Raw genomic sequence first — 26,488 nt, 5'->3', positions numbered from 1 at the left:
AATAAACACCTTCCTGAGAATCAATGAATGATAAACTTTCCTTTTTTTAAGACAAAACAAACTGTAACTATAAGTTCATCCTCTGAAGCGGCATTTAAACAACACAACCGTAGCGTTTTACGCTCTTACACTTCAATTTCAAGCTTAAACTCTTAAGCTTGAATCCGCTTCTGTTTGAAATGAATAGCGACTGCAGACGCGTGTCGGGCAAGGTGAATTTCAGGTATCCGCCACTTTCGCGGAGTCCTTGAAGGCGGCATCAGCACCGCAGCCCAGTCTGTCGGTGCCGCCGTCTGACGACGGCAGCCTGTAAGGACGGACGGTCAGCACCGGCCCCGTCTGGACCGAGCATGCCAGTGTAACTTCACTCATGTCCGTTTACAGAGCTGAACCAGCCGAAAAATCCCCCGATCTCCAGCAAGTCACATAACTCCGTTTCTTTTCTTTTTTTTTGTTTTATTAATTTTTTTTTAATAATGGAGGACGACTGTGTTTGTGAGTACGACTCGACCTGGGACACTGAGAGTGATGGAGACGACCCGGCCGGAGAGAGCCAACCCCGTCGGTCAAGTCAAGACAAAAACAAATCTGGTTGGACTTTAGTACGTCGCTTTCATCCTTACTCAGCCAAAAACGGTGGCCCACACTAAAGCTGTCATGTCGGAGGAGTCTCTTTCCTCCGGAGTCGATGCCTTTCCGACCTGGCAGGCGTTTGTCTGGTTGCCATGTCTGTAAGCTAGTGTTAGCTTCACGGCTCCCAGCTGCTAGCTAGCCCGGTTAGCCAGCAGCCCCTGACGTTTGCTCACTGTTTTTTTTTTTTTTAGGGATTATAAATCACTGGCCTTGCCATGATATGTTTACATCGGTGATGCTGATTCATCGCTTGCGATTCTCAGTTAAAGCATACAAAAAGTTGCAGTCGTTAATTCACCGTAGGAGTGGGCACTCAGTTAGCTTGGCCTTAGATGCATCAACTTGTATAACGTTATGCTCTTCCTGTTTTCGGAGCCCTAACACGACGAGGCTTCATTCATACTGGCAGCAGGACTTGGTGTAGTTGTTATGTGTTGGGATGACAGCCTATAACGGAAATATTATTGATTGTAATGATAAGATATTTTACTTTCACTTTTACTTGCAGTGGCAGCCTACTCCCAGAAATATGAGGGCAGCAAAGGACATGCAGAACTACAGAAGAGGTTATCCAGTAAGTTAAGAATAAATATTGTGTATAACATCTCATCTATAACAATTGAGTGTGAACAAATTATGATTTTTTTATACGTTTGTTCTTACAGAACTTTGTAGATGATGAGTGCTCAGAAGACAAAATGAATAATTTGCAGTTTTATCTGAATAAATTTCCCTCAGCTCCTGATGGTAATGCATCCATACATTCTTTCAAGGGCTTTTTTCTGTCTAAGTAAAATTGTGTGTGCTTGATTTCTGCTATTTTTCTCATTTGGCACAGATGTCTACATTGACTCTTTTCTAAAGGAATGGAAAAATGACTACAAAAGATTGGAGAGAGTTCATTCCTATATCCAGTGGTATGTATTTTTTCAATTGTTTGGTTACATGTTTTGGCTGTATGCCACAGTGTGGCAATAGTGTGCTTACATGGGCATGTTGGCATAAATAAGAACGCTAAAAAAAACCCTAAAAAAAAAAAAAAAAACTGCTGACCTTTAAAAAAAAAAAAAAAAAAAGATTACCATTTTTGATTCTGCAGTTGATTATGACACTGAATGGAAATGAATGAGCTGGAAACAGAATTATAATTGCAGATGGTGGTGAAAGAGCTTCAGCGACACCTCAGCAGAAAAAACAAAAAAACATTTTTGTCACGTATTAGTCCTAATGTCTATTGCGCCATTAGGAATGTAAGGATACACTTAACTCTGTGGGTAGAGAGTGTGCCCCTTAAACAGGAGGCTACAAACTCTTAGTCGGCAACACTGTTTTGGTTATGGTCAGTGTCATTTGCCCCGTTCCATTCCCCAATCTCTCTCTCTCCCATTTCCAGGCACTCTACAATCTGCCCTATTGATTAAAGGCAGAAAAGGCAAAACAAAAACAATCTTAAAAAGAAAGGTATCGCAATTAATTTTTCGTCTCAGTTGATTTGAGTCATCACACAATCTTATCAATTTATAGTAGTCTTGCGATTGTGGTGCATCGTTATAACCCTATGCACCTATGGTTCTATGGTTTTGATTTTTTTGTTGTTTGGTCTTTTTATGAGGGGGACAGGGGTATAATTTACAAAATGATAAAATTTATCTCTAAATACAGCAAATATTTACTTTTCATGGGCCTACTGACAGATTATACATCTTACCAGTCAGTCAAACTTGCCATTACAGTTATTTCCATTAATTTCACACAAGGACATCACACTCCAGTGACATCCAGAGAGCCATCATGTTGTTACACTGCTGAAATTTCTTGGCTGTCTCTAAAGTGTTTATTAGAGGGAGGCTGTTTTGTGGATTCCCAGAGCTTTAGATTCTTTGTGATGCTTTTCTAGGATGCAGCAAGAATATATTATGTCTGGGTTTAGACAGTTGCCCCAGCAGCTGACGGTATTTGAATTGGATTATCTTATAGTTTCATTAGATTTTAATTGGTTTTGTGCTTTTTCTCCCCTGAATTGTCTCCCATTGAAAGGTTGTTTCCACTGCGCGAACCAGGGGTTAATTATATGGCTTCAGAACTCACCAAGAAGGAAATTGAGGTAAGAATATACAAATAAACAACAAGTCCTCTGAATGTATGCCCAACCATTTTTTCTGCAGAATAGGCTGCCAGTGCTGACTTTCAACTTTTGGCACAACATTAAGTGGCATTACACATTTATTTTACAATTTTTGTTGATGCTGCAAACTCATATCCGACAAGTACAAAGCCAGAACAAAATGCCATCCAGTGAGCCAAAGCATGAGGGAAACTTCACATGGATTAGCTAGAGGTGTCAAATTAGAAAGGCTTCCAATGTCATGTTGAATCAATAAGAAATTTGAAAAGTTTCCATTTCCAAAATCACTTCAGCCAATTCTTCAATGATAAATTCTGTCCATGCCAAGCCACAAAAGTTAAACCACCAAAATATTCATGCTTTTAAGATAATTGCATATTTGCTGTTTGTCATCTCTCTTCTTGATTCACTTTTCAGCTTCAAAAACCTGCTTGTCTGATTAAATGCTACATTAGAAATATTGCACTTTATTATTAATATTTTTTTCCAGCTTCTTTTGATTCATAAAATGTAATGGCAGTTCAGTAATTTTGGTTTAAAAATGTCCACCAAATTAGTTATAATGATATCAACACATTTGAGTTGTAATCCACTTTCCATTTAAAATTAACATATGATTGGTTCATTTGTTAGTCATGGTTGGTAGCTCTATTCTGATGTTTTGTTTTTTGCTGTATTTTGATTGGTTGGTTTGTAGTGCTTGTCTGATTTGCAGTTTAGTTTTAGTTTAGTTTTATCCTGTTGTTAGTATAGTTGTTTTGTAGCTTTACCTTCACTGAGTGATTCCTGCAGGGGGCTAGGCTTTGTTCTGATGACAGTAAGTGGCAGCTAGTAGTGAATACAGAGAGCTAGGGGGATGGGATGACATGCAACAGAGGTCTCCAGGTCAGAGTTGAATCTGGGATTCTGCAATAACATGCCATGTGCACTAACAATTTGACCAACTGTGCTGCTGGAATTAGGATTTTAATGCTGTTTGTTGCATTCTCATTTTATAATGATGTCTACATTATATAACACAAATTGTACAGTGTGCCCTTTGGAAACAAGTTATGCTTATAGAATTTTCTGTATTTATTTAAATATTGACCCATGTCTTCATGCAATTATAAAAGCTAACTTCAAATGTTAATTGAAATGATCTCCCTTTAATCTACTCCTCAGGCCTTCAAGAAGAATGAGGATGCCAAAAGGAGACTAGTAGAGTCCTATGAGCTCATGTTGGGCTTTTATGGCATCCGTTTAGTCAACAAAGAGACAGGTGAAGTAAAACGTGCAGAAAATTGGAAGGAGCGCTTTGGAAACCTGGAGAGGTAAATAAAAAAAAAAAAAAAAAAAAATATATATATATATATATGTATATTCTCACCTAAGCAACTTATGAGATGTTTACTTTTTTGTTTGTAATTTCAACTGTCTCTTCTTTTCCAGAAATATGCACAATAATCTGCGCATCACTCGCATCCTGAAGAGTCTTGGGGAGCTGGGATTTGAGCGGTATCAGGCCCCACTTGTTCGCTTCTTCCTTGAAGAGACTTTGGTCAAGAAGACCCTCAGCAGTGTAAAACGTAGTGTACTTGACTATTTCTTGTTTGCTGTGCTGGACAAGCAGAATCGTCAGGAGCTTGTGCGCTTTGCCTACCTTCACTTTGAGCCAAAGGATAAGTTCGTGTGGTGTCCCAGAAAGATTCAAAAACAATTCAGGAAGGCAGAAAAAAGAGCTGATGCCATTGGGAACGGAGATGGAAAAGATGAAGCCTACTCACGGAGTAAAAGCAAAGATGGAGAAGCAGTTGTGCAACTGAAAGAAGATGGATTGGATAATGTTATAAAGCCTTCAAAAGAAACGGATAAAACACCAAATAAAGACAAGAACAATCTGTCCGAGTCAGCCCCACAGCCAAAACCAAAAGCTGAGACTGTTGGAAATGGGAACATAGAGGCCAAGTCAAATAATGAAATTTTAGGGAATGGAAATGACTCTGCTGATGATGTCGATGAAATGGATCAGTCATCCAGTCCCGACGATAGGATGGCAAAAACCAAGACCGGCATGGACACAGAGGACAAAGGTACCAACAACTCAAAGGATACCATCCAGAAACCAGACAATATGCAAACAGATGGGGACATAGACACTGAAAAACCACCGAAGAAGAAGAGAGAAGATAACAAGGTGCTGCCAAGCAACGGCTCTGCCAGCGGGCAGAATGAGGAGAAAACTGGTGCTTATAAAGCCACTGGTCAAATGAGTCCATCAGCGCAAACGCCCCTTAAGACATCAAAACATTCCCCCGCTCTCTTATCTGAAAGGGAGGAAAAAATCCCAAGGACTGACTTTAATCAAGCGCTTGATAAAAAGGATGACGGCATGTTGCAGGAAAATGTGTCGGTAACAAATGGGTCACAGATGAACACCGATAAACGTGCAGAAGAGCAGAGAAACGGGAAGGAGTCGGAGGATATTGATATGGGGTCACACCCCTCAACCTGAAGACTGGAGAAAATACATTAATTTGACTTTAAATTAAACTTAACAGATGGACAGAGTGTGATGTTAAAAAGACTCTCTCTGCCTTATTTCTATTATTTCTATTTGATTTTTGGATATTGATTCTTTTCACTTTGAAGGAGTATGTTGTGTGATTCATTTGCCAAATGTGGGACTGAATAGCTCTGTTTTAGAGGATAAGGCTGGTGATACTGTACATATTTGGTTCTTTTTTTTACTCCGAAAATCATATGAAATGACCAGAAGCAACAGAAAACAGTACTTCATCCCCTTCATTCCCTTGCTTTCTTTGAGGAATATTTATTTTTCTTTCTTTTTTTTAAAGGGTAATGTAACGCTAGAGCTGTTTTTGCGAGTGTTACTCAAACAGGAGTTAAACAGTTTTTGTTTTCAGTGTTGGACACGGCACCTTCAGCAGCAGGACAATATATGAGGCTCCGACCTACTGTTTTTTTGTAATGAAGGAATGCAATGAACCAATCGCAACACTGGACAGCACAGGAAGATGGGACAGATGAAGAAGCTGTAATGTATGAGGAGGATAAAGTCATCACTGGTCTCAGTCTGTGATTTCTTGACAATAAGACAAATATATAATATTACCAGACTTATCCTTTTAAGGTAGTAACAACTTAAGGCTGTCAGTGATAAATATTAAATGTGTCTACAGAATACATGAAGCACTCTTTTTTTTTTTTTTGAACAGAAATAATTAGAGTTTTTTTTTTCCCCCTTTTGAACATGAAACTACTTCTATACTTAGTTTGTGTTTCTTCTGGATCCTGGTGTTCAAGTGAAATTAAGACTGAATGTTACTTAAATTATATTTCAGTAATGTTGCACATCTCAATTATCTCATGCTGATTTCTGAAGTCAAAGTTTTGAACAACTGCCAAAAATGAGATAAGACTGATTGATTGTACGATACACGTCTTCTCGGCAGGACTGATTCATCCGTAGCTATAATTTAAAGTCCACTGTTTGTTCATTGGAGATGGGTGCAGACTGTGAATATTTACGAGCCAGGGAGGCTGTATTGATGCATCTTTTTATAATTGCACTTCATTTCGAATATTAATTGTTGATGTTACGGTATTTACATAATGACATGGTTATAACTTTACAAAGTGCTAAACTCTTTATATATTACTTTTTTCCCCCCAGAGAAATACCTGGCTGTTGACAAAAGAGAATAAAGTTATACTATTTTCTGATGCTTTTATGACAATAATCTGTTAAGTCAAAGTCTTGAGTCCTGTTATGATGTATTCAGTTGCCGTTCTCAGGATGACAGCTTTTGCTCCTGTGGTTCTTCCGCTCTGTTGTGCAACATATAAATAGAAATATTGGCCCTATTTTTTATTTTACAGCAAACTGACTGAGCTGCAGTGAAGTTGCATGACTCACAAGAAGAAAGATGTTGAGTAGATATTGATGCAGCGCGCCTTGTTCAGACCTCAGGATCAATGTGAACATGAGGGTTTGGATGAGGACAGTGAAAAATATACTGTTAGAGTTTGATGTTTATGATTGCATTGTTCATGCCAGTTTCTTTATATAGGTCAACCCATCCCGTTTTTGAATATGATGAATAAAACTCTTAACACATATTGTTGGATTATTCAGAGTTTAGTTCACAGTGCTCAGGATGTGCTCGTCATCACCGGTAGAAGATGTGAAGAAGATGTGTGTACATTTGGAGTTATTATGCACCATGTCAGCTGTGCCCTGGAGCATTATGGTCTGAGATCGCCTTATTTTTGTAAATGCAATATCTGAGGAGGTTTTAGAGACCAGAATGAATTTGTCAAAAGTCAAATTCACAGATGTTTCAGGCCTCAGTGTTTGATGGTCAAAGGTCAAAGTTACTGTGACATAATGTCCTAAAAACTCACTCCTGGTTATTACTGAAAGCCCAAACTCAAACTTCTGAGCTGGTTACTTTGCACTTGACTGGCAGCCATTGAGCGGTTGTAAATACTCTGGACACATCCACATAAACTGCAATCTAAGAAATCAATCTAACTGATTTAATTACACTACTCACAATAAGTTAGGGATATTGTTATTTACATGAGTGCTTTTCCTATTTGGTCTGAATTTTAATAAAATAAGTAAAAGTTCCCTTTGATATTACTAATAATGAATGAGAAGAAACACAATTTTCACTAGTTTAATATTTATTACAACAAAAATTTAGACAATAAGAAGGATAGCCCCAAATAACAAAAATTGACAATGTCAGCAGCGGGTTTTGTGTTTTTACAACAAAAAATTTTTGTTGTAATAAATATTAAACTAGTGAAAATGGTGTTTCTTCTAACAGTGGTTAGCGCTGCCGCCGCAATGAGGAGAGAGCGGTTCGATTCCCGGTGTGGGCACCTGGACATGTCTAAGTTGGTTAAGAGTAATGGACTGGGCTAATGCAAGATATTCCCCAGGACCCAGGCCGAACAGCACCCCTCCAGAGACCGGACCAAATCTCCGACCAGAGAATATGGACCTGTTCATTACATGTAAAAATGTATAGAATTGTTTCACTATGTAGTTGATTATTTCATAGTCCTGTTGCAGTGTTTCATTATTTTATTTTATCGGTCAAACTTGTTTTCAATCCCCTCAAAAAAATGGTTCGGCCACCGAGCCCTCGATAAGCCCCGCCCCTTAGTTACTGTTGCCATGCCCGGATGTTTTCTGTTGTCCGGTGTGTCAACCGATTTGGTTCTCCCCTAATTCCTGTTCCCCTTTACGCTGATTTACTGCTGAGTCGTGCGTAGTTGCTATGTTACCGTGCGTACTTAAAGAAGAAACGCAAATAGAAACACAGCTGGGTGTACGGAAAGCGACGTGGAAAAAGCCATTGTGTAGGTTACCGGTATGGTATTAATTATACAACGAAATAAATCGAGAATGCATTTGTTCGGCCATTCTTTGTCAATCTTTGTGTAAATGGATGCCAGCTAGCATAGCTGTGCGAGTGTAGCCTACGTTAAGTAAACCTCACTGCCGGATCACTTACACTAGTTAGTCGCTTCGAAATGGACTGCTAGCTAACTGGTTAGCTAACTGGTTAGCATGCTCGACTGTCGGATTGATGACATTTTTGACCTATAAAGTAACTATAGCTTACCGTTCATTTGGAAACGGGCAGAGCGCCTGCGAATGACACATTTCTGCTCCTCGGAAACACCCACTGGATAGTGTCCGTATGTTTCATAATTCACGAACTCGTTGAACACAAGTTTTTCCATTTTACCATAAAGAACATACACTCACATGACAAACGATCATCCTGGCCGCCCTTTGGGAAGCTGGGTTGGGAATTAGATTATGTCCTGGGTTAGTCCCAAGTAAGTGCGTGATTTATACGAAAGTCAATGATCCATTCACTGAACACTTCAAATATTTTTTCCTGAAAGCCTACACTTGATCTGTTATCTCTTGCACGACATGCCCATAAAATAGGCTACAGGTCTACATAATTGTCATTGATCGATCAACCAGTTAAACTGTAGCATATACACAAGAAAATTTCAGCAACAAAACATGTTATTTATTTACAATCTCATAAGAATTATTAACAAATCAACAGGCGTACGAAGAATAGGTCACGTGGGGTGCTGGAGCCAATCCCAGCTCACCTTGGGTTTGACGTCATCACGGTTAAGTCAGGTGACGTAAATGTGAAATGGTGAAGTAGCGCAAATGCATGTTGCAATTCGAGCAGCGCTGTGGGTTCGATTCCCGGCTAGGGTAGGTGATGTGAATGTACAATGTAATGTAATGTGATGTAACCCCGGGGTTAAGTAATGATGATGTTAATATGTATACATGATGTAAATGTAATGATTGTATAATGTACTGTAACCAAAGTGTATGTAATGTAATGGTGATTGTAATGTATGTAATGTAATGTATGATATGTAAAGGTCCATTCCCGGTGTGGGCACCTGAACCATTAACGGAGTTAATTGGTTGCGAGTAATGGACTGGGCTAATGCAGATACGGCGCCCCCCCCAGGACCTAGGCCGAACCAGACCAGACTGGTGACGGCACCCCGCCAGGAACGGACCGAGACCAGACCGCAGACAGGACGTCCACAGACTAGACCAGTAAACACAACCTTTTTAGATAGGTAAGATCTATGTATTATTTGAGTTACATACGTTTCTAACTTGTTTTCTTCCTAATTGTAACCCAACCAACAAATGTTTTGGCCCCGCCCCCCTTGGTTACTGTTGCTATGCTAGCTTGTAGTCTGAAGTTCGGTAGGAAAATGTCCGGTCAGCATCAGTCCAGTTATCAGAAACGAAAAGAAAGAAGAATAAGAAAATAAAGGGTTGAGAAATTTTCTATGCAAATTTTAAGGTGGTGACGGTGAATTTGGGACGAGAAACGTAGAGCAAGGTAAGAAACAGGCCGTTAGCTTGTAACGTAAGCTAACTGGACAGCTCTAATGCTAACGTCCATTAGCCTAACTTGTATTAAAGCCCGACACAAAAGTTATCTTTGACAGAAACAGCTGAGTTTGGGAGCTCCATCAGAAAGGAAGAGACGGAGAGGGCTCCAGCTGCAGTCAGGAATTTATTTAACTTGTTGGCTTTTTTCTGCACAAATGTAGAAGAAGTACTCCACCGCTTCAGACACAACAACACACACAAGGACCGGAACATTACTCGTTGTTAGTGTGTGTGTGTGTGTGTGTGTGTGTGTGTGTGTGTGTGTGTGTGTGTGTGTGTGTGTGTGCGTGTGCGTGCAGGCGGACAGACCTGTATTCTGTGATGAGGAGTTGGACCGTGTTGTTGTCAGTGATGTCCACACAAGACATCCAAACTCTGGACACAAGCTAATGTGTGCTCCAGGTAATAATACGGCCACGATGTATAATGAAGAATGAGCCGATCATTATGGAGAAATAATCCAGGTAGGATGAGGATCATACACCCTGGCCATATTCTTACCTACAAAAACAATTACAATTAAAAACAATGAATGAGTAATGTTAGAGTAGCGCAAAAGTAGAGTAACGAGAGCATCAATAGAAATCTGGTGGAGTGAAAAGTACAATATTTGTCCTTCAAATGTAGTGAAGTGAAAGTAAAAGTTTCCCCCCAAAATAATACTCAAGTAAAGTACAGATACTCAAAAACTGTACTTAGTTACAGTACTCAAGTAAATTTAGTTTCCACCCCTGATAATAATCCACTGGTATTTTAGTGCAAAATGCTCAACATTGGCTTGTTCTTTTTGCTGTACATAATTGTAAACTAAATATCTTTGAACTAAACCAGATATCTAGGGACATCACCTTGGGCTTTAGAAAACTATTAAATAATCGGCAGATAATTGCTGATTTTTAGTTGCCGCTTTTAGATCAGTAAATTGACAATTAAAGCATCGTTTGGAAACCTCAGATACAGCCATAATCCCAGAAAAGAGTCCTCCTGCTGAAAAAATTTTACCTACTTTATGACACTTTAAACAAACCTGAAGATACCAATTTGAGTAAAAAATAGGAAACAAAGGGGAGTGGTAAAGATGAAAGCTGTTCAGTTTTAGCTACCATCCTATAATGAACCCTGACAGTTAATCTCAATAACCCCACCCCCGACCTGGTGGACTTGTGATTTAGGTCATTTTGTGAATGGCCAAATGTCCATATATATATATATATATATATATATATATATATATATATATATATATATATATATATATATATATATATATATACATATATATATATATATATATATATATATATATATATATATATATATATATATATATATATATATATATATATATATACATATATATATATATACATATATATATACATACACATACATATATAGACATATATATATATATATATATATATATATATATATTTTTTTTTTTTTTTTTTTTTTTTTTTAAGTAAAGTTTTTAAAGTTCAGCCCACTTTCCAAAATTTTCTCACTCCCTCCCTGAGCACCCCCACCCCACCCTCCCTCAGCCCCAAGCAGCAGGCTGAGTTCAGCCCCTTCAGCTGGAGGCTCGGGTTTATCTGGGACCACAGAAAGACATTCAGGAGCTGAGCGCCGGCAGGTCCACTGAAAGCTCCGTTGTGGACGCTGGGGGGGGAGTGAGAGAGGACCGGGAACCGGGGATCGAACCTATTTTTACAGCATAGTCTCGAGTCTGTGAGGGCGAGCAGGGGGAACCATGGCGGTGATCTCTGCTCTTTGGGTTTTACTCTTTCTGTGCCAGCTTTTGACATCATCCTCAGCTCAGGTAAGACTCACTCACCGCTGGAGCATGCAGACTATGAATTCAACAAAATTGATTTCTTTATTTGAATTTGCAATAATTGTATCCAACCTGCGGATCCACCTTGCCATGATAAACACTTTGTGTGGTGTTGATGATGGGACTGATAAAAACAGTTGCTTTGGGCCTCAACCTGCATCCCCCTCTGGTAATGATGCTTTTCGCTCATTATTCTGCTCAGCTGTGCATAACAAATACTGCTTATCCTTCTTGCGCACTTTTTTATTTTAGTGGAGGTGAGTTGGGGCCATCTGAGCTCTGTCACGTCAGTGTAATTGTCTGCAGGTGGCTGCTCTTTTTTTCACACTGGCTGATGAAGTCTGCCTTGTTTTCTCTGAAGCTGAGGAATGTGCGGATTGGAGATCAGTGCACAATGCCATCTCTGTTCACAATCCCTGACTGCTAAACCCTGCAGACCAGCTCCAATGTCCTCAGTCAAGTTTATTTTGTTTAAATGTACAGTGAACAACTTATTTATGTTTTTGTAAAAAAATCTAGTTTAGCCTTCCTCCTGTGAGGAAAAGGAGGTGTAAGAGCATCTTTCCACTCATATTCACTTTGCAGTTCTCATGTTTGGTTGAGGCTTCACTGAAATATGTTGGGGTTTTTTTTTCTTAACATCAAATGTTTTCCAATACTTTCAGTTTAATCGCAGGTTTACACATTTCTTATTTTCTTGAGGTGACTGTATTAAGTGAACTGCAGGGCTTTAAAAGTTACATAGAGGAGAGATGCATGACTCCTTTTATGTTTGCAGAGGCCAGGCCCCAGAGGAGCACCTGGGCCACCAGGACCCCCAGGACCACCAGGAAGAGATGGCACCGATGTGAGTTTACCACACTGACAGAGTTTCTTTTCTATTTGCCTCCTTTCCTTTGCTTACTAAGGATCAATTTGACAGCCAACTAACGGTAAGTAAGTGTGGAAAATGTTACCTACACACTTTTTTTGTAGGAATTAAACAATTCTTCTCCTCAATGGGATTATAAACTTAAAAAATATTTTTTAGAATTGTGCCACAGAGACTATAGTTTTGTGTATAAATGTTTCTAGATGTTAGTTTTTATCATATTGGCTCCTCCCACAGCCCCACCTACAGGTATTAAATCAGAATCATGAAGGCAGGAAGGCAGGGTTTTGGTTTGTAACTACTTAATGGAGTTTTGTGAGTAAACTTATATTAAAGAAACAAATAAGAGGAAATAAATAAATGAATTCATCAGTATAATATCAGTCAGCCTGACCTTTGGATTTCAGTCATATCTTTTCAATAATGTGGACATTTAAAGAACAATGCACTGAAACGTAAGGCTCCAGATTGTTTAACTTAGTAAAGTCTTCTTGTAGGAAATTGGATTATGGATAAGACAACTAAAAATAACATTTCTGGTAACACAGGGACACTTAATCACTTTAATTTCTACTTATATAGTTAACTCTGAAAAAATGTGTGTTGAAAAAGTGTTGAAATGAAGAAAAGAAGACTACAAGTGTTGAATTTTCATGTCAGAAGATCTCAAGTGTTGTTTTAGTTGATATTTCTGTGAGTCCAGTGAAGGTTCTGCACACAGAGGACCCATTCATACATTCCCCAACCCTGTGAGAGCAGCTAGAGTTTCACCTCACACCTCCTCCCTGCACCGTGAACTGCCCTGTTCAAGCCCAACTGAGGCTTTTATCATGTGACCAGTCAGTATCTGGTTGGTTCCTCTCTAGTCCAAACCTTTTTATCCTGCACACTGATGCTGCAGAACAGAGACTCCCTGCTTGAGCCGGTATCACACTCTGCTGTTAATGAATTTGAAACAGCACCTCAGACTCTACAGTTGAAATCTAAACACACTGAGTGTCTTTGGGCCTGTGTGGTTGTGATATTTAAAGGCCTTCATTTCTACAAACCTTGATTCATCAGATGTGTTCAACATGTCCAAAATGAGCTTTGAAAATGGATGAAAGGTGCGTGTTTGTTTACAGCTATGATATGTGTTTTTTCTTTATAATTAACAGGGCAAAACTGGACCTGCTGGGTTGCCAGGGAAACTAGTAAGTATTTTAATAAGTCAGGCTAATTTTATTTAGGGACTGTAAAAAGGTGCTGCTACAAAAAAAAAAAAAAAAAAAAAAGACACAAAGCTCCCCCAAAGGTTATTGAACCTTTCTTTTAACTTTAACAAGTGCAGAAATGTCTCTGCAACAAGTCAAAATATTACATTACAGTTTGTTCAATTCAATCCTTGAAGTCTTTATAGAACTTCTAATGTTGGTGTAATGCTGATATAATCCTGACACTGACATGAAGCACATCTGTGAACTATGGGCCAAAGGAAACTTTTGTTTTTGATGTTACACAATACACAAGCAAATGAAAGTTAGAACAAATTTTACATTTAGGAAGGGAAGAAAAGGAGAACACTGGTCACTCTCCCAATGAAGCCAGACTACTGAAATTTGAACCAATAGAAAAATCCTTCACCATCCCTCAGTGATTTTTACACAGTTCCTTATGTAACTAAAAATGTCAAGTTTGAAACATATTACATCCTCTATTTTTAGACTCTTGATTTATGCAAGGAATAATCATCAAATAAGAATAATAGGGTTAAAAATGAAACAGTAGAAATGCACTTTTTCAGAAATCTCTGCCTGTGTAGGGTCCCAAAGGGAAAGCAGGAATACCAGGTGTATCAGGAAAACCAGGCCTGCCAGGACTTCCTGGGGTGGATGTAAGTGTCCAATAAACACACACACACACACACACACAATTTAGACTAGACTGAACATCAACACATCATCTCAGCCTTTGTCCAGGAGTGTCAGGGAATCAATTTCCAAACCCAGTGAAGTGAATAACTGCACTGATGTTGAGCTAAAAGATGCGCCTTGTTTTTCAGGGTTTGACGGGTCCTGATGGTCGTCCAGGAAAGGATGGACCCACAGGGGAAGCAGTAAGTGTGTTTTAGTCTTGTGATATATGTAGGATGCTGAGCAGTCACTTTAAGATGACCCCACCAATTCAAACTGGCTCTAAGTAATCCTAACCCAGTCATGTAAAGTTGAACATGCGTGAAACACATCAGCAAAAATGTATGCAAACTCACCCATGTTGGTTGGTTGCCGTGGCCACAGGTTCCCTTGTCTGTCTGGATTTGTCAAGCCGGCTCTGCTTCTTGGTGGGAATATTTTTAATGAGGGATCTGGATTTATTTATCCTTCTTCCTTAAGCTGGCCTGGAATGCACACCACTTCCCACCAACCTGCGTGGCCGTCAGGGGGGATGATGATTTGTTGCTCTGACGCCAAAGGAAACAGGCGTTACTCTCTGAAACACAAGAGAAGACACCATTACAACATGTGCAGCACTAAACTATGGCTATATTTTATTGTTAAATTGGAAGACTTGTATTTCTCACGTTACATATGAAATATGAGAGACTAAATATCGAGAGGCCTCTGCTGTAAAGCTCCAATTTACTGTCAGGGTAGATAAATGCCCCCAGCGATTCAACTAATTAGCCAGCCTAATGAGGAAGCCTGCGTCAACTGGCGTCTCTAATTACTCAGATTACTACAGAGTTGGTTTGTGCTGGAGAGTCATACTAGGGCAAATGGACTCAAGAGGAGGCGTCTGAGGCAAAGAACAGGCCAATGTTTGGCTCTAAAGCAGTTAAGCAGTAATTAGCTTGCAGAAATGAGAACTGTTTATAACACAATACATGTCTCTTAATCATTTAATAATTTCAGGTATATTTTCTTTATTTATAGTTCATTTCTGTGTTTCCCTGTTTGTCTTTGTGCCACCGCACCCTGCTGTCTTGTTTGCAGCCAAAGGAATGCAGTAAATAAGTGTAACATCAGTGTGTCAGGCCTGTTTATTTTCAGCCTTTTGCCCTCTCACCCCTCAGACAACACAAATACAGCTGTTAAGAGCAAACGATGGAGGAAGAGAAACAGTCACGGTGTGGTTAGAAAGGAGAGAGAAAGGGACGCCAAAATTGATCATTAACGTGAGAAATAAGTTGATAGGGAAGATTACAAATGGAACGTGGAAACACTTAAATTAGTAGTGGAAAGTAGGAGTGAGAACACAAATGTCTCATGTGTCCCCCATCATGAACAATCTCAGGTACAAAGTATGAAAATGATTTTCTGCTCAGAAAGCCACACGGCACATGCAGTGTAATGGCTTTTGAGAAATGATCTCATTAATCTCAGTCCTCTCAGGATCTTTAACAATTCAATAACATTCAAAGCAGAAAATATCTGCAGATCCAAGTTAATACTTTTCTTTCATTTAATTTCATCACTAATCAGTAATTGCTTGCTCGTCATTAAATATTCCTCTGACAGTGAATGTATTTGCACACGTTTGACCTCATTTAAAGGATTTTTTACATATGTAAACTAAAGCTTTGTATCTCTGTCAGGATGGAATATGACAATTTAAATTCACCCACAAAACAATCCTGAAATAACCAGAAAGAGTTGGATTGAAGGTGACATCAATTATTGGTCACACTGGTGGTTCTGGCTCTGTGTTGTCTCTGCAAAATAAAAAAGGACACAGCTCTGTGTGTGTGTTTATTTGTAAATGTCATCAAAATGTCAGATATATTCTGTCTTAATCACACTCTTTTTTTTTCCCCCAAATGACTTCTCACACATATCTTGAGCTCTGAAAAGTTTATGATTTTCTATGTTTAGGGTGAAGCTGGACCTCCTGGGCCACCCGGACCTCCTGTAAGTACCCTGGCATAATACAGAACACCTATGAAACATCAGAGGAGTACACAATAGTAATTTTACATATCTATCCATCTTTGGCCATCAAAAAGTATCATTAGCCTAAAAAGACTCCTTCCCTGAGGCTTTGATATTGAAAGTGAGTCCTATTTCAGGCTGCATGACATCATATGACGATTATTGACTTGAGAAAATCTAATCATCCCTTGGTGTTTGTGACTTAATTTGTCTTCCTGTGTCTTCCGTAGGGCAGAGGGAGATCAGGAGCTCCAGTGAGTACACAGCACAGCCTCTTTATAAAAAATGCACCACTCTCCCTCCAGATCCCCCCCCCCACTTACTGTTATCCTGGGATTGAACTCTTGTACATGTTACAGCTGTATGTTGTAGGCCTGATTGTGTGCTACATCTACATACATAATTACTGATGCCTTGCACACATCCGGTGTCTTTTGTTTCCAGGGATTACCTGGAACCAACGGGTTGCCAGGCGGTGTTGGCCCCCAGGGTCCAGTCGTGAGTATCTGTCCGAACTCCCCAGTTAGACTTCCTGTCGTCCCCATCAAGGAGTTTTAGCCATGATTCAGAATGAGATTCTTGATATTCAGGTTAACTCCATTTGTTAGTCAATGCCCAGGTGGCAGCAGAAAAATATTAACTCATCGTCCAAATTTATTAGGTGAGCAGTGATTTGAACCCAATTTCCTGCACAGGTCTTTGTAGCAGAAACAGTCAGGAAATACAGATAGAAATCATCTTCTGTTGTCTGGTTCAGGATTTTGATATATTGTAACAAGAGGCAGGAGAAAAAGAAAACTGCGGAGGTAGGAGACAGGTCTGTGGTCAGGCCTGGTGTTTCCACTGGATCACACTGTTCAGATTATCCAGTTTCTGTGTGATTGAAATTTTCAGCAGCACAGTCAGGGTTTATGACTCTCAGGGTCAGAAATCACTTTTGAAGTTTCTATATCCGGTATTTATCGTATATAAAAATGATCAACCAGCAGAGGCCAAGATCCAGACCTGATTATTGCCAACCTCTCAATCCCCTCACTCTGAGGATAAAGTTGGGATCCTGTGGTCTGTTGAAGCACATTTTCAAGTATTACTTTATACCTAGTCGTTTTTTCTCTTCTCTATTTCTCAGGGTCCTGAAGGTCTTCCAGGTCTCCCCGGACCTCCTGGCCCTGATGGACCACCAGTAAGTGGAGTCATCTTTATCTACCTGTTAACTGGCGCTGCTGGTGTATCATGGTCTGCCACCCAGTGGATTTGTGGTTGAGTGTCTGAATGGAGAGAAGCATCGCACCACTGGGTGGGAAGTGAATGCTGATATCTTGTTTTGCTGTGATTTCTCTCTCTGTCTCTTAGGGTCTTCCTGGCACTCTTCATGATCTTAATGGTGACCTTCTGGTAAGATTTCAAGCAACATGAAATCAATGTAATAACCATGAACTGAAGCCTTGTCCTCAGTGTATTGTTACTGCCCTCTGCAGTGTCCTGCAATCTGTCCCCCGGGTCCTCCTGGTCCTCCTGGGATGCCAGGATTCAAGGTAAACTTAGCTCTGGAGCTTCATTTTGTATTTTTTGTGAATTAGAAACTGTTCAATGTGTCCCTGAGAAAATGTATAACCTATGTCAGCCCGTTCTCTCACAATGCATTTCTTCATGCGTACCTGTTGGTGTTCTTGTTCCTGTAGGGTCACACAGGACATAAAGGAGACAAAGGAGAACCTGGAAAAATAGGAGAGAAGGTGAATTTATTACATGGCATAAATATCATGCTCTGTGGCTAAGCCATTATGTGAAAAATCTCAGAATCGATAGAGTTTGAGAGAGTTGTCTACATGCGATACTAAAGGTTTGGTTCTGTCTCTAGGGGGACCCTGGTCCACCTGGCCCACCAGGTATTCCCGGCACCGTGGGTCTGCAGGTGAGCAACGAATGGATTATTACTTACATTTATACTAGCAGCATAGGAGGCATTATGAAATATTATTGAGGCTTGATGCGTTAAAGTGTCCTCACAAAGCTCTTAATGTTTCAGGGCCCACGTGGTCTCCGAGGTTTACAGGGACCGATGGGAGCTGTAGGAGACAGAGTAAGAAACCTTTATCACATCTTTACTTTCTTTGTTTTTTTCCCTGTCTTTGCACTCATTCAAATCTGTGTTCGAACATGCATTCTTCCATTTGACTTCACACTGTTCATCTTTAGGGCCTGCCTGGTTTCAGAGGCAAACCTGGCATTGCTGGCATCATTGGAAAGACAGTGAGTCTCTCTGTTTTTAATGCACTTTTAAATAAGAGCCGTGTTTAATAGTGGTGTACAGCTAGGACAGACGGCTGGTCCCATCAATGAATAGCTGTGTGTGTTTCATCTGATGTCTCCAGGGTGACGCTGGAGAAAAAGGACCACAGGGTTTCAAAGGACCCAAAGGAGAAATTGTATGTAAAAGACTTTCAGCGGTGACTATTAGCTCTACAGGTATAACTAAGATATATAAATGACACCTTAATTTGTCTCTCACCAGGGTAAAATTGGTCCCAAAGGAGGCCCAGGGGGGGCAGGACCCAAAGGGGAGCCTGTAAGTGCACATGGTACAGTCCCCAGTGAATATTACACATTATTTATAGTCAGTGTCACAAATGTTTAATGTCTTCTGAAGGGTATTCCTGGCAGAGATGGCAAAGATGGCACACCAGGATTAGATGGTGAGAAGGTAGGCTGCATCCTTTCTTCCTGTATTTGGTTTTGCTTAATTGTGAGTTGCTATAATAGCAGAACTGACGTCACAGTGACAGTGGTGTTTGTGTTGACAGGGCGATGCAGGACGCCATGGAGTAGTCGGAGAGAAGGGACCAAATGGCCTTCCTGTAAGTGTCGTGTAGTAGTCTCTGTTTCCTCCCTGAATGATAATGATGGCAATTAGTTGAAGTCCTTCATTATTTTTTCCTATCAGTAGCTCTGAATAAAATGGTTTATTTCATCACACTGGCATAGTGGTTAGCACCCACAACAAGAAGGTTGATGGTTCAGTTCCCTGCCTGGGGCCTTTCTGTGTGGATTTTGCATGTTCTCCCTGTGTCTGCGTGGGTTTCTTCTGGGTACTCTGATTTCCTCCCACCATCTTAAGACATCATGTTTGGGTTAATTGGTGACTAAACTGTACGTAGGTCTGAGTGAGTGTGAGTGGTTGTTGGTCTCTGTCTGTCTCTGTGTGTTGGCCCTGTGATGGAATGGTGTCCTGTCCAGTGTGACCCTGCCCTCACCCAATATGAGCAGGGATGGGCTCCAGCTTCCCCATGACCTGGAAACGCTCCTAAACAATCCTAAAAAAGTCCCATATATCCATTTTCTGTTCCAGGGTCTGCAAGGCAAGGCTGGTGCAAAGGGCTCTAAAGGAGCAGTTGTGAGTATCACAACCAACTTAAAAAATGAAAGCCAAAATCCAGACCACAGAGGATAACAACCATCTTCTGTTTTCTTTTTCACCAGGGTGATCCAGGAAAGTCTGGGGAGACAGGACCTTCTGGAGAGCCAGGTATTCCTGTATGTATCTGATGGGCTTATTGAGTTTCATCTTCTGACATTTATCCACACAAATCTCTGACTCGTCGACATCTTTCCTCTACTCCCTTCAGGGTGAGATTGGCATCCCAGGAGAAAGGGGGATAGCAGGACCCAGAGGAGTGGCTGTGAGTTTCCAGTCACACTATAAGCTAATGAATGCAATGTATCTTTACATAATTGCTTTTATCGTTACAAAAGCTTCCAATTAAGCAACAATCTTTTGCTCCATTTACAGGCCACATTGTGTGCCATCTGTTAATTCAACCAATTTACAACAGTCAACAGTCTCCAATAAACTGCTCTAATCACCAATCTGTTGCATAATGACCAAAAAAGAAAAATTGATAGAAAGAATTGATCTCAAAAGGCACAATGAATAGAGATCTTCACCATGGATATGAGTTACAACTGCAATAATAAGTTAATAAGATACTGGCCTTCAAGTTAATCATATTCTGCTCCGCAAGCAGAAGAAGATCGCCACCAATTCAGTGGCTCGTTGAAGTGAAGGCAAAATAATGAAAGGCCAGTGATGAGGGGAGATTTTCGTAAAGGAGGAATTCATAAACATCACACCTACTTCCACTACCCTCCTTAGTAAATCACATTTTCAACATCAGTTGACCAGTTAGTCTTTTTTTTTTCTCTCTTAAATCGTAGCAAGAAAAGGAAACATCTTGTCCTATATGGCGAAATGTGAATAACTAGCAGGTGTTTTAGTACTGAGAGTTTCCTGCCAGGAGGACGTGACAATGTCTGTCTCCAACAGGGAGGTATTGGACCAGTGGGCAACCCTGGACCCCAGGGAGTGAAAGGCTTTCAGGTCAGTTGTATAAAATGTATTTCACATTATTATTATTATTATTGTTGTCACAAGTAAAGCAACTGACTGTGTGTGTCTGTCATGTGCATTAGGGGGTAAAAGGTGCCTTGGGGGATCCAGGTCTTCCAGGTCCAACAGGACTCCGTGGAGAGTTTGGGGAAAGGGTGAGTTTGACGTGTGTGATATGGGTTTAATGTCACTGTGTAATCTATCAGACAGCACGGAAATAGCAACAAATAATATCAGGGAAAAATCACTTCACTGGTTTATCAATCATAAACCTATCAGTCATTTTCTCAAATGATCTGCAATATTGGCAAATGGCAAAGACCTTTCATCACATCCTAAAATGTTTTGTCCAACAATCCATAAATATGAATCCAAAGATATCAGGAAAAGCTGGAAACAATTTTTATCTTGATTTAAAAAAAAAAAAAAGTAAAAATCCCAATGAAGAGTTCAAATAGACAGCGGTCCTCGTGGAGGAGACTAGATGTCAGTAACCAGGTCGTCCCTCCTCAGTCAGCGGTCTAAACCCAAATGGACCCAGGAGAGAGCCCCAGCACAAAGCAGCCTCCTGTTCAGAACAAAGTTAGAACAAAGCTGGTCTTTATACCATCCTGGGTCCCCCTCAAACTGCCTGCTTCACTTCCCTTCACCCCCCCGTTCCTTCTCCAGCAGCCGCCCTTCCACAAACCTCTGTACATGACTCCTATGGTTTATTCTCTCTCTTTCTTCAAACCCTACAGGGTCCAGTTGGAGCTTCTGGAGCCAAAGGAGACGTGGTAAATAGAGTTCAAGCTTAAATATGACCACTCAGCGACTGACTGCTTCCCCCTCCAGTTTGAATCAGAGAAAGTTACATTTAGGGCCAGTGGAGTTGGTGGTAAATTCTTGCCTCTGAGAGGCTTCTTCAGTTCTGTTGCCCCAGATTTCACTTTCTCTGACAACTATGGCCTGGATGGCTGAGGAACGTCGCAGTCCATCAGTTTGACAGTCATATGCAAAAAATGATCGATGTCGCAAAGTTAAAAACAACTGTGTTTTATCATCTCAATGCAGAGTTATACATTACTCTTAGTCATGTACAAAACACACACACAGTATAATTCATCAATTAATTCAGATGTTTGGTCATCTCTAGGGTGTGGCAGGAAGTGATGGTTTACCAGGAGAGAACGGAGAACCTGTAAGTTTTTTCTTTCTTCATGCATTTTCTATCATTTCGTTTCAGTCAGAATCCAAAGCAGTCATTGACTGCTGAGCAGGAGACACCCTGCTGGATCAAAACCCTTCACAGGAGCTGCCAGTTTTCTGTGTAGGACGTTTTTAAATCACAAATTCTGCCAGACGTCTTGATTAACACAGCAGTCCTTTCAGGAATTTTATTTAGTAATTCTAAATTCTTTGGGGTTTTTTTGTTATACTCATTTTATTGGTTGAAACCCGTTCGAACAAAGAACGGATATGAAATAATACTAATTGTTTTGCAGCTTATATTGCACTTTTATCATCATCTTTTTGCATATTTTTTCTGCTAACCTTTATGACGGGTGTCTTAATTAAGATGAATTTCTTTATTGATAAATTTTATGCTGTGTAACATTCTGACATTTTTCTCAGGGTCCCTTTGGGCCAGTTGGACAAAAAGGAGAGGTGAGCTTTGTTGCTTTCATTTATATGTTTCTGATGTTACAGCACCAATTTATTTCAACAGATGACAATTCTGAACTATTTACAGCTGAAACCATTCATCCATCACTTTTAGATCAATACATTATGTATTCATTATTTCTTGCCACTAACAGGTTCTAGTATTATCAAGCTAAATACTTGCTGCTTGATGTAAGTATACATTCAGCAGCAGGTACTTTCCGTTCCAAGAACACACTCCACAAAATGCACCCTTCGGCTGCTGTAACTGACCCATGCCAGCACTTTTCATTTAACTTGAAAATTTCCAAACTAGTGTTGTTCCTCCACAATCCTTCCACATTACCCTGAGCATCTGCACCAACAGCCCCAGTTGTTGTAGGGAGTTCCTATAGTCTTCACTAAATGTCTGAGCACAAAGTACAGTTAAGAGTGTTATTGGTCTGTGCCAGACTTCCCGGCTCTGCTCCCTCAGTGAACATTAGGAAACTGGTGCCTTGCTCTGAACGGTTGTTGCCCACTTGTCAGAGTCATTGCACATGCTTCAGACTCACATTCCTGCTTTGATGGGATTAGTTAGTGATAGATATTGTGGCTTTAGCTGTACTGGCCTGTTAGCTGTTATCGCCACAAGGCAGAGCATGAGCCGAATTTAAGTAACTGGACAGTCATGATGAGGCTCGCTCCCTCATTTACTGTTGGCTGTACTGATCACAGTAACCATATGAATCCACCCCCACACTGTCTGACCCAGAGTTCAATGATACAGACGTTTCTAGTGTTAGTTAAGATTTAAACATTTTTTAAAATGGATCATTCTTGATTATAGCCAGGGAAGCGGGGTGAACTGGGACCTAAGGGCGTGACAGGCCCACAGGGAGAGCTTGGTGCCAGAGGGCCTCCAGGAAAGCAGGGGCCAATGGGCTTCCAGGGGGAGCAGGGTCTGCCTGGAATCGCAGGAAAGACAGGCGTACCTGTGAGTGCTACTTTTTGAATCTCTAAAAAGCTAACGAAACCTGAATGTTCTTAAACTGCACAAATGAAGTTTCACATTTTAATGTCTCTTCAGGGTAAACTAGCCAGTGAGCAGCACATCAGAGAGCTGTGTGGCTCCATGATTGATGGTGACGGATCTTACTTTAACCTTTAGTCATTCATTCCAGCACTCATGAAAGGGAAGCTGGATATTTGAATCCTGTTTTCTGCAATGCAGATCAGATCACACAGCTGGCTGCGAACCTTCGAAGGCCCCTGGCCCCTGGAATGGTGGGCCGCCCAGGCCCCGCTGGGCCTCCAGGAAATCCAGGAGTTTCTGGCTCTATTGGACACCCCGGTGCTCGTGGACCACCAGGGTACAGAGGCCTGCCTGGAGAACTTGGAGACCCTGGTCCCAGAGGTGTGAAAAATAAAACCAAGCAGCTCCACAGCACAACAAATCATTCATAATGCTCCTCAACTGTATACCATTTTCCAAGCGCACACACGTCACACTCCTAATTCATTATTCTGCCTAATACTCACAAAGGCCTCTGCCTCCAAATGTCCCCATAGCACTGAAAAGCCTGTGACTGATATTTCTGTTCCATTAGGATGTTAATACTGACGCATGTGTAATCAGTTCTATAGCACATCAGGTGCACTGCTTCCCATTCTGAGGGGTGGGATCCTCTGAAAAAGCAAAATCAACCCCCAATTTATGGTATTTATAGCACAGGTTCTGTTTTAAACAGGTGATGTTGGTGAGCAAGGTGATAAGGGACCCGTTGGCAAGGCTGTTGATGGACCTCCTGGAGACCAAGGATACCCAGGTATGTGGCTAATGTCGCACACAATATTGTTCCCCGCTGATTACAAAGAGACTATATTGTACATGTAGATCTTAGTCACAGGAAACAGGTGAAACTAACGTGTTCTAGATATGACAGCATGACATCACACTACTTATTACACCTGTGACTAAGTGAAACTGTACCATCAGATTATTGGATTTTCCTTAAACACAGTTCAGTGTGATATCCAATCTTTTAATCAGTTGTAACCAAAACTAAATGAGATTCTTCCCCCAGGTCTTCCAGGAGTGCCTGGAATTGTCAAAGATGGGCGTGATGGATCTCCAGGAGATCCAGGGGAGCCTGGAGAGCCAGGCAGAGTAGGTAGGACTGGGCACCAGGGACCTCCTGGAATCTGTGATACATCAGCCTGCCAGGGAGCATCAGTCGCTGGAAAATCTTCAAACCCCAAAAACTATTAAACATGACATCCTGCAACCTGATGAAATCCACCCCATCAAGGAAGGGATGGAAGGAGAGTGATTACAAAAATGTCCTTTTATTTAAACTCATGTATCACAAGATGGGAAAAGTAACAGTTGTGATATTTTGAGAGGAATAGAGGAACATCCAAGGAGTGAATACCAGAGCAACTGAGAGACAAAAATCAAGATGACATCCAAAAATAAAGTGGACAGAAGCAGAGGGGAGTGCAAAAGAACAACTGCATTGCTCTAAATACCATCACATAAAGACTTGACTTACAAACAGCTGGAAAATGAATGATTGAGTCCTTTGTGTATAAAAAAAACAAAACAAAAAAAAAAACAAAACCCCAGCCCAGCTTTGTACATGTTTTCATTTCCCAAATAATATGGTTAACATCCCTTTGACACATGCCGCTCTAAAACAACTGATGTCTCTGAAGTGAATGTGCATGTATCACAGCCCATAAGTGTAAATCCCAGGTGTTACCTCAACGTACAAGCTTACAGTGTAAAATATGGAAACAGGTCTCAGAGTCAAAAAGCCTCTGTTGAAGAGCTGTGTATGTGTTGCAAAAGGAATAAAAACAAAAACCAAACACCCAGGTGTTTAGACATTGTGTAGATGAATGCAAAAAATTTTAACTTTTGATAGTCTTTTTACAGCTTGTTTTTTTTTTTTTTTTTTCCTTTTCTTCATGTGAAACTGATTCTCTAGATTTGAGAATCAAAGATAAATACAACTTGTGGATGCATAAATCAGACATTGTAAAATAAGTTTAAGACTATTAGGAGCAAAGTAAACAATTCAGTTTTTCTTTCAATCTGCAATGACCACATCCACTATGTACTACCGGTGCTGTAACTATTAAATATACATGACTTTAAATACTATTTATTATTTGTGGATGACTGTTGTATGTACAGTAAAATGCTACAGCGACATGTTGTAAGAAAGAACAAATAAAGCCACTTTTCAGTAAAACATTACTCTTTTCTACATATCAAATGAACAGCCTTTACTTCAGACTAATAGATGTAACACCATGAAGATTAATTAACCCCATTAATGCAGCAACACTTTTTACATGCAAAATATGCAATTAAGGATATGGAACCACAAAAACTCAACATGCTGTTGTAACAAAGTTCACAGTAACTAATGTAAGTTATTGTAAAAGGAAAATTTGAATCAGGCATAGGAACTATGCAGTTATAATTCAGATGTTTTTGGTTTTAAAAAAAACAAAACAAAACAAAAAAAACAACAAAGGGTTGGGGGGGGGCACTATTGATTGAAAGAAGGCAAGGCAATTGGCAATTCAAACCATGCCGGAGCAGCACATGGTGTGGGACTGAATAGCATCCACTGTCTCAATCATTGTAGTTTAATCAGAAAGAGAAGCTCCTCTGAAAAGGAGACTATCATTTAAAATGTAAAAACAAAGCTGCACATGACTAACAGAATAGACTGCAGAGATGTTACTGTTCTACCGAAAGAGGAATGCTCAGTACCTCGTCCGTCTCCTGGTGGATCTCGTCCTGGCCTGAAGAAGGGCTACATTTTTTTCCCACTGATACAGGCTTCCTGAAACTCCTGTAAAGAAAGAGAGCATTAGCTTGTTGTATTTAAACACATGATGGACTTAGTAATGACTGATTGTTTGATTTCATTAATAGAAACTGCCCCTCCTTCTATTCCAGGTGGTGGTGTTTTAGTACACTGTGGTTGTTCCTGCCATGGAGCTTTCATTATTTAAATAAATTGAAAAATGCTATATTGGATAATACATCACACAAATAACTTCAATTTTGTTCTGCAAAAGTAAGAATTTGATTTAAACTGTCCAAATAACTAA

General features: G+C 40.2%; 2 protein-coding genes across 2 annotated transcripts; both read left to right on the top strand.

The window, feature by feature from the left end:
- The first annotated feature begins 325 nt into the window (after nucleotides 1-325).
- ogfr (opioid growth factor receptor) lies at nucleotides 326-6,481 on the top strand. The gene is made up of 7 exons (XM_029506458.1): nucleotides 326-602; nucleotides 1,142-1,207; nucleotides 1,299-1,380; nucleotides 1,472-1,550; nucleotides 2,671-2,737; nucleotides 3,923-4,071; nucleotides 4,190-6,481. Exons 1-7 carry the CDS (start codon nucleotides 477-479, stop codon nucleotides 5,250-5,252), a joined length of 1,632 nt encoding a protein of 543 aa, XP_029362318.1. The 5' UTR covers nucleotides 326-476; the 3' UTR covers nucleotides 5,253-6,481.
- Nucleotides 6,482-11,340: 4,859 nt separating this feature from the next.
- On the top strand, nucleotides 11,341-25,028 carry col9a3 (collagen, type IX, alpha 3). The gene is made up of 32 exons (XM_029506254.1): nucleotides 11,341-11,550; nucleotides 12,344-12,412; nucleotides 13,594-13,629; nucleotides 14,238-14,309; nucleotides 14,478-14,531; nucleotides 16,288-16,323; nucleotides 16,575-16,598; nucleotides 16,789-16,842; nucleotides 17,474-17,527; nucleotides 17,698-17,739; nucleotides 17,823-17,879; nucleotides 18,027-18,080; nucleotides 18,206-18,259; nucleotides 18,374-18,427; nucleotides 18,544-18,597; nucleotides 18,720-18,773; nucleotides 18,860-18,913; nucleotides 18,995-19,048; nucleotides 19,149-19,202; nucleotides 19,694-19,738; nucleotides 19,825-19,878; nucleotides 19,971-20,024; nucleotides 20,669-20,722; nucleotides 20,815-20,886; nucleotides 21,472-21,507; nucleotides 21,867-21,911; nucleotides 22,346-22,378; nucleotides 23,205-23,351; nucleotides 23,445-23,499; nucleotides 23,589-23,771; nucleotides 24,106-24,183; nucleotides 24,442-25,028. The coding sequence occupies exons 1-32, from the start codon at nucleotides 11,482-11,484 to the stop codon at nucleotides 24,624-24,626; spliced, it is 2,040 nt and encodes a 679-aa protein (XP_029362114.1). The 5' UTR covers nucleotides 11,341-11,481; the 3' UTR covers nucleotides 24,627-25,028.
- Nucleotides 25,029-26,488: the final 1,460 nt, after the last annotated feature.

This window comes from Echeneis naucrates, chromosome 7, assembly GCF_900963305.1.
Source record: "Echeneis naucrates chromosome 7, fEcheNa1.1, whole genome shotgun sequence".
Classification (NCBI taxonomy): Eukaryota; Metazoa; Chordata; class Actinopteri; order Carangiformes; family Echeneidae; genus Echeneis; species Echeneis naucrates.
This window is presented reverse-complemented; position numbering and strand designations above follow the sequence as displayed.